Source organism: Callorhinus ursinus, unplaced genomic scaffold (assembly GCF_003265705.2).
Source record: "Callorhinus ursinus isolate GAN/ISIS: 27379988/994484 unplaced genomic scaffold, GSC_fseal_2.0 scaffold45, whole genome shotgun sequence".
In the NCBI taxonomy this organism is placed as follows: domain Eukaryota; kingdom Metazoa; phylum Chordata; class Mammalia; order Carnivora; family Otariidae; genus Callorhinus; species Callorhinus ursinus.
Window position 1 is genome coordinate 404,874 of NW_027397107.1, and position 7,897 is coordinate 412,770.

The window sequence follows — 7,897 nt, forward strand, 5'->3', positions numbered from 1 at the left end:
TAAGTAAATAAAATCTTTAAAATAGTATGGTTAGAGGTCCAGGCCCAGGTGCCTTTTCTCCAGATAAGTGTCCACCGACCCAGCCTCACTGCCAAGGAGACCACCTCCCCGCAGGGCATTACCCACCAGGGGACTGTGTGGGAGGCGGCTCAACTGCCTGTCCTTGTACCCGAGTATCTCTGTGATACGGCCTGTAATATGGCTATGTGAGGGCCTACGGCCTTGGTCTTCATCTTTAAGACAACCTTGGCTAGAATCATGCCAGTGGCCTCCAAAAACTTGCCAAGATTTTGATTTTGATTTCATTGGATCTAAGGATTAATTTGGTGAGAATGTGTCTCTTTACAATATTGAGTCATCCAATCCATAAACATGGTATAAATTGCCCAACGCTGTGCAGATATACTGAGAAACGTGAGTTAGGTCATTTTCTGGGCAAATGTAACTACTTCGGAAAAGACGGTAAACTTAAAGAGACTGATTCCCGGGGAACACATTATGACCGTCCCCCCACCACATACGCACAACACGCTGGACCAGGAGATTCACTGAGAAATTCCAATGATACCTCACCTGATTTTGAGCATAGAAAACAAGGAAAACTTCCAAATTTTTAGTGAGGTGAGTATAACATTGATACGAAATCTGAAAAAGATTGTATTTAAAAAGAAAACCGTAGACCAGGGGCGCCTGGGTCGCTCAGTCATTAGGCGTCTGCCTTCGGCTCAGGTCATGATCCCAGGGTCCTGGGATCGAGCCCCACATCGGGCTCCTGCTCGGCAGGAAGCCTGCTTCTCCCTCTCCCACCCCCCCTGCTTGTGTTCCTGCTCTCGCTGTGTCTCTGTCAAATAAATAAATAAAATCTTTTTAAAAAAAGAAAACAGAAAACCGTAGACCAATGACTTTTATGAATACATATACTAAAATCCTAAAAGAAATACTAGAAAAAAAATACTAGCAAAAAGACTAGCAATACTAGTCTATGCCAGCACATTAAAACGTAACCCATCATGACTAAGTGGGATTGTTCTGGAAACCTAGGGATATATAATGTAATTAATCCCATTCATAGAGCTTTAAAATATTTATGATCATCTCCACATCTATTGCAAAAGCATTTAAAAAAATTTAATATCCTCATTCATGGATAAAAACAGAAACAGTAGCTCCTTCCTTAATGAAACGGGAGTCTCCCAAGCCAGAAGCCGGCCCCAGTCCTGGGAAAGCCAGACCCCACGCCTCGGAAGAAGGGGCAGGCTCGGTGCCCGCGGTCGCACCCGGCCTGTCAGACAGAGCGGGGTGGCATCATGCACAGCAGCGGCTCGCAAACAGGTCAGGACGTCGCCATAGGGAATCTGTGGCTTGTGCCAGCGCGTTTAGAAGGCATCGCAGAAGAAACTAGTCCGTGCACGATATAGCAACAGAGAAGACAGAACGTTCCCCATAAAGAAGGGGGCCCTCACCGCTGCTGGAGGGAAACAGAAATCCGTTATCCTGTTGGAATGTGGAAGATCTACAGGAGCCAAGAAGAGGGACTCAGTGAAATTCTACTACATTAAAGACAAACAAACCTCCACGCAGTCAAACGGCCCGGAGCAAAGACAGATGTCATAGCCCGGAAGACTCGCCGGCAGCTCCTGATGCATCACGTGACCCGGAGAACTCGCTAGGAGCTGGGGTTTGTAGGTTTCTCTCCAACTTTCTGGGCACACCACCCGACCGTCTCCAGATGCCGACAGTTTCGTTCCTTCTTTCCATTCCTTCTGGGTGTTTCTCTTGCCTCTTGCACTGGTAGGACCTTCAGAGCAGCGGTGAACAGACATGGGGACAGTGGTCTTCTGTGTACGGTTCCTGATCTCTGGGGAACGCTTTCGACATTTGATCTCTGAGTGTGTTTCCTGTGGATTTTTGGCAGGTGCTCCTTTCTGTGCCCAGTTTGCTGAGGGCTTCTATGTGTACTAACTCGTGAAAGACGCTGGTAGGAGGGGGAAAGGGGGAGGGGGCCAGGGAAAGCTCCAGAAGGAGGAAGGCAGGGCTGGTGACAGCCACTGGGCTCTGCCTGGGCGTGGTTCCCCCCCCCCCGCTCCACCCCTGCTGCCCCCAACAGACCCCAGTCTGGACGCTTCCTCCCTGGCCAGCCCTCGCCTTGGTAACCACTCTTCACCCCGCTCACCAGTGCCCTAAAACTCTGAGCGCCAACCGCTCAGAGGCGGCCACCCACCCGGGCCGCCCCTCAGCACTAGAGGGGCCCCACTCCTCCCGCCTTTGCCTCCCTGTCTTACCTGCCGTGCACGTGGGCCCTCTGCCCATTAGACCCAGTTCATGCGCAACATGCAGCTGGGCCACGAGCCTCCCTGCAGCCAGGGTCTGTCTCGACGTCCACACGGGACCTGCACGCAAGGGGACCAACTCGTCTTTGTTGAACTAGAACTGGGGGGCCACAAGCTCGCAAAAGCAGTCAGGTGTATTGAGTAAATGTCCACTTAGAACCATCTGTTTGGCAGTATACCACCTTCCAGGGAGGAGGCCAGAGTGCTAAGTGCCCCCAGCTGGTCTTGCACAGATGCGCTCAGTAGACCCCTGAGTGAGTGAGGCGGTGGATGAGGGGTGGACGCTGTGAGAGCAGCTCCGAGAAGGGAGAGCCAGCGTCCCTGGAGGGGAGAGGGCTTCCTGAGAAGAACACGCGGTGTGTTAGAGGAGACGGGAGGGCGTGTTGGGAAGGTGTATGCGAGGTGAGAAGCTCATAGCAGGAGCTCTGGGGCTGTGCTGTGCTGCGCTCCCCCCTGCTACTCCACCTCAGACAAGCCACCTAACCTCCCTGTGCCTCAGTCCCCACCTGTAAAATGAGCTTCTTCATAGGCCGGTGGTGAGTGTTCAGTAAATCACTGCACATGTAGGACTTAGCACAGCACCTGGCCCATGGTGAGTGCCGGGCGCCTGCCGGGTGGTGGCAGTTCAACTGCAGGACGATGGCAGCGTGTCTGGGGGCGATGGATGAGAAGTCTGAGCAGGCAAAGTCTTGGGAGGATGAGCAAAGGAGTGGGAGCCCTGAGTGAGCATTTGTGCTCCAGGAACTGCCACCGTCCCCCAGCAGCTGTCCCCCCAGCAGGTGTGTCCCCCAGCAGGTGTCCCACCCCAGCAGGTGTCCCACCCCAGCAGGTGTGTCCCCCAGCAGGCGTCCCCCCAGCAGGTGTGTCCCCCAGCAGGTGTGTCCCCCAGCAGGTGTGTCCCCCAGCAGGCGTCCCCCCAGCAGGTGTGTCCCCCCAACAGGTGTGTCCCCCAGCAGGCGTCCCCCCAGCAGGTGTCCCACCCCAGCAGGTATATCCCCAGCAGGTGTGAGGTGCTTCTGAGGGCGTGGCACTGCCCCCGCCACCCCCAAGTATCCACAGGGCTGCCTGACGCTCCTGCCTCCAGGGGCTGGGGCCAAGGTTTGGGTCCTGGTCCAGCCCATTCACCTGGATTAAAACTTGTGCCGGGGGCCTGGCCCTGCCTCCCCAGAATTAATCATCACAGCTGGTGGAGAGAACGTCCCCCCTGTGCCCATCGAGGAGGCCGTGAAGATGGAGCTGCCCATCGTCAGCAATGCCATGCTGATCGGGGACCAGAGGAAGTTCCTGTCCATGCTGCTCACCTTGAAGGTGTGTCAGGGGTTCTGGCTCTAGGCGGGTGGGTGGTCTGTGGGTCTGGCCCAAGCAGAAGCCATGTTCGGCCAGGACACATCTACATCTCAAGACTTTATTCTGGGATAGCCTGTCGGCTACCTGCAACGGGGCAGGAAACACAATTGTTCACATGCTGCTGTGATGACCCATTATGGTCCAGCTCAGCCTGGCTCCCCAGGGTTGCAGCCCTCACTCCCCCGCTCAGATGCTCTGAGCCCAGGCTGCTGGACGGGGCTGGAAGGGTCCCTGTTCTAGCCCATGGTTTTATTGGCTGAGGTCCTGCTAGGTGCCCTTCCACCACAGGCCGTCTCTGAACAGAGCTTATGGTGACCCACAGCCTCCAAGACCAGGGCTTGTGTCTTGTGGGGTGAGGCCTGGGCCTGGTCTGACCTCTGGCTTTTCAGTGTGTGCTGGACCCAGACACCTCCGAGCCGACGGACAACCTAACTGAACCAGCTGTGGCCTTCTGCCAGAGAGTGGGCAGCAAAGCCACCACCGTGTCTGAGATTGTGGGCACCAAGGATGAGGCCGTGTATCAGGCCATTGAGCAGGGGATCCAGAGTGTCAACAGGAACGCAGCTGCCCGGCCCTACCACATCCAGAAGTGGGCCATTCTCCAGAGGGACTTCTCCATTTCGGGTGGAGAGTTGGGTAGGGTGTTTTTTCTTGCTTGTTTGTTCTCACTATTCAGGGGGCCGTGTGGGAGGGCAGAGGCCATGGCCGAGCCTGGGAGGAAGCCCAAGGCAAGCACAAAGCCACGGAGAGCCCCCTCCTTCTGGCGGGAGGACACAGTTGCCCGGTGTGCAGGCTTGCGCCCGGGGAAAGCCAGACGCATGCACTAAATGTGTGCTGGAGCCTATTAATTTGAACGTAGAACCTTTAACTTTGCTTTGACTGGGGGGCCATTTTCCCCTGAAATCACAGCGGGACCAGGAGGCAGACCCTAAAGCCCTGTTAGTGTTTGGGCTGGAGTCCCCCGGCTCTAGGCGCTCAGCTCACATGCAGGTAAAGGAATGAAGCCCTTCTGGACCGTGGTCCACAAAGCCAGGAAAGGCCACTGGTGCAGCCTCAGCTGGGCGGAGGAAGTCACTCTTGGCTGAAGCATGTGGGGTGTTCGCGGCCAGGGGAGGCAGGAATGGCTTCTGGAACGGCCTCTGGCCCATGAGGCTGAAGCAGGGCACTGAGCTACCTGCAGCATGGAGCATGTCTGGTTGGCTGGTGCTAGGAGAGTGAAGGCAGGTGTCTTCTCTGACCAGATTCCAGAGGTGACTTGGAAGTCTCCAGTTACGCAGCCAAGTGTGTTAGCGCAAAATGGCCTCGAGCTGCCCCCAAGGTGAATCAGAGCCCTTGCGGCCATGCTTTACAGGGAAGAACCAAGGCCAAGAACAGGAATTTGGGAAAGACCTCTCCCAGAGACCGCGTCAGACAAGGTGGCACACCCGGTCTGCCCCCAGCTGCTCGGGCAAGCAAAGCATAACGCTCCACGTCGTGTGCGTGGTCACAGGCCGCTCACCCATTAGCTACTGTTGTGTAACAAATTACCCGCAAATTTAGCAGCTTGACACAATAAGCATTTATTATCTTGACTTCTGTGGGTTGGAAATCCAAGGCAGCTTAGCTGGGTGGTTCTGGCCTGGGGTCTCGTGAGGTCACAGTCAGAACGTCAGTCGGATGGCCGTCACCTGCTCACCACGCGCGTGTTGGCCAGAGCCTTGTCCTGAGGCTGCCTGCGAGCTCCTGGCAAGGTGGCTCGCCTGCCCCGGAAGGATCCGAGAGCCTGAGACAGAAACTGTAGTTCTGTGGGGTTGAGTGTGTGAGTCATCGATTCACCAGAAGGACAGAACAGAAAATATGCGGAGGATCAGAAATGGGTGCAGGATAAGGAAGGCAATGCCTCCTGGTCTTTCGCGATCCTCAGCACACACCTTCCCAGGCTTCTCAGCATCCAGGCCTCACTCCCTCTTTCCAATCGCTCCTTCAGGTCCGACGATGAAGGTGAAACGGCTCACGGTTCTGGACAAGTACAAAGACATCATCGACTCCTTTTACCAAGAGCAGAAGAAATAATCAGGGGCCATCCTCCCAGTTTCTGCTGAAGACGGCAGGCCTTTTGGAGGGTCATCCTGGGCTCCAGGTCCTCCTCGGTCTGGGCGCACGGATGCCCAGCAAGGCTGTGAGGTCTCCGTGTCTGGCCATGGCACTGGTGTCCACATTTACCGGGTCTATCACCAGCAGCCGCTGACGATTCCAGAAGCTTCACATGTGAATAGTTTTACTTTTAAGCATTGCTTTTTGTTCAGGTGACAAATGAGATCAGCTCTCCCCCTGGAAGTAAAGGGCAGGCTGCTGGCTCACGTGGGGGAGGGTGGAGAGGGATGGCCGGAGTTACTTGGCGTGCTGCAGGAGAGCCCATGGTCAGGCCGACCTCCTCTGGACCCATGGCTGCTGCCCACCCCGCCGTGCCAGCCCTGGGCGCTGGGCACCTCACACTTGCCGACTGACCTGAAGCTTAATAAAACCGCTGTTGCCTGTTTGTACTGTGATCTGAATATTAAACCATTTAACAGAATTGCCAGCAAGTACCTGATTTTTCTTGTCAGTTGAGCAGGCGGGCCAGGGAGTCGTGGGTATTGAACCCACGGGACCATGAGCCACGGGTGTGACCCTCCGCGCCCTGGAGCCCGCACAGTGCAGGACGGCGTTGAGGGGAGGCCGCTGTGAAAGGCGGCTCGCGCTAGCCCTGCACCCCAAATACGTAGCCTGTGACCTCAGACACGCCTCAGTCAGTTCTGGAATTCATTACTAGGGCGGATCGTTGGCGCGATCCAACAGAGCAGAGAAAGCCGCAGCCTGAACCAAGTCAAACACACGTTGAGACGTGAGTGGTGCCAAGCCTGAGAAAGCGTCCAGACAGGGATCCTCGCTAAGGAATCCTGTGCTCAGGGTGCGCTCTGCAAGGCCCACGGGTTCGCAATGCCATGCGGGGTGAGGGGGGGCAAGAAGAGGACAGGAGTCGCCGAAAATAGTGACTTGGGAGTCTGACATAAAGGGCAGTCGTGCTGGGGCGGCGGGGCGGGGGGGGGGTCGGCGGCTGAGCCCTGGCCCTGCCGCAGGCTCATCTCTGGCCGGCACCGCTGAGGTGGGATGGCGGGCAGTGACCCGGTGCCCTGGGGATGGGGCAGGCCAGCCAGCACCCCCAGCTCAACTGCAGCCAGAACCGAGGCGCTGGGGGCCCACGGCGGCTACAGGCAGAGTGGACCGCACGCGGCTGGCCCTGCGCCAGAGACGCCTCCCACTGTCCAGCAAAAAGCCTGCCCCTCCAGGTCATGGAAGCTCTCGCCAGCAACGGGGCGTCTCCAGTAACAAACTGGACACACAAACCCCTGTCTTTGTATCGAATATACTGCCTGTGTCTTATTAACAAAAATCACATCTCTCGTTACGTAGTTCTTGAAGTCTTTATTCATACTCCGTGATTCACGTCGAAGGACTCACCTGCCTACTTCCCACATTGCTAAGTATGCCCTATTCACTGGTTTTGATCTGAACTTTCCAGGAAACCTCTCCTGTGCCCATTAGTTTTTTAAGAATATCATCTTTACTATCATGTCAAAAATCTATTTTGTTTCTATTACATTTTTCATAAACCAAGGAAAACAGGGTTTTCTTTAAAAAGTTATGTTTTCTCTTATTAATTCTGTATCGTATTTACAGCTGAGGAAAAAACCGTTTTAACCAAAGTGTAAAATGATTAACATGGCAAACGATACAGTCCACTTAGATTTTACAAAAAACATATACGGGATAGACACAGAATAAATAAAACAAGCACTTGGGGAAAGTCCTCTGAAAGCAGGCCTAGGGACGTCCCCCGCAGCCTCTGCACAGATTTTGTTCAGAAAAGGCCACGTCTAAAAGTGTACTGTCGGGAAAGAAGCGAACCAAACGTGTGCGCGATGGGAGGTGCCCGTGGCGGCCGGTGGGAGTGACGCCCACAGGCACCACTCACAGGAGCCTCAATCTAAATCTCGTACTCGACGACAGATCTCCTCCGTGAAGTCGGAGCATTTTGCGTTGCCTCCGAGATCTTTCGTTAAGCTCTGGGAAAAGAGAAAAGCAAAGAGAAAATGCACCCACACGCTAGAGCCAAGCCAGGCTGTTTTTACAGAGAGCCCCCGAGCACGTCCAGCACCCCCGCCCAGAACGACCAGGGTCCAGTTAGCGCAGCCCCCGAG

General features: G+C 55.2%; 2 protein-coding genes across 2 annotated transcripts in view; one reads left to right on the plus strand and one right to left on the minus strand.

Annotated features, from left to right (window-relative positions):
• ACSBG1 (acyl-CoA synthetase bubblegum family member 1) overlaps positions 1-5,782 on the plus strand; it is a 45,339-nt gene extending 39,557 nt beyond the window's left edge. Inside the window, exons 12-15 of the mRNA XM_073882123.1 lie at positions 3,271-3,428; positions 3,499-3,638; positions 4,067-4,313; positions 5,644-5,782. Of these exons, the coding sequence (XP_073738224.1) occupies positions 3,271-3,428; positions 3,499-3,638; positions 4,067-4,313; positions 5,644-5,729 (631 nt within the window). The 3' untranslated portion in view covers positions 5,730-5,782. The remainder of the gene's footprint in view (positions 1-3,270; positions 3,429-3,498; positions 3,639-4,066; positions 4,314-5,643) is intronic.
• Positions 5,783-7,106: 1,324 nt separating this feature from the next.
• Positions 7,107-7,897, minus strand: part of IDH3A (isocitrate dehydrogenase (NAD(+)) 3 catalytic subunit alpha) — a 14,553-nt gene continuing 13,762 nt past the window's right edge. Inside the window, exon 11 of the mRNA XM_025893146.2 lies at positions 7,107-7,762. Coding sequence (XP_025748931.1) covers positions 7,679-7,762 — 84 coding nt within the window. The 3' untranslated portion in view covers positions 7,107-7,678. The remainder of the gene's footprint in view (positions 7,763-7,897) is intronic.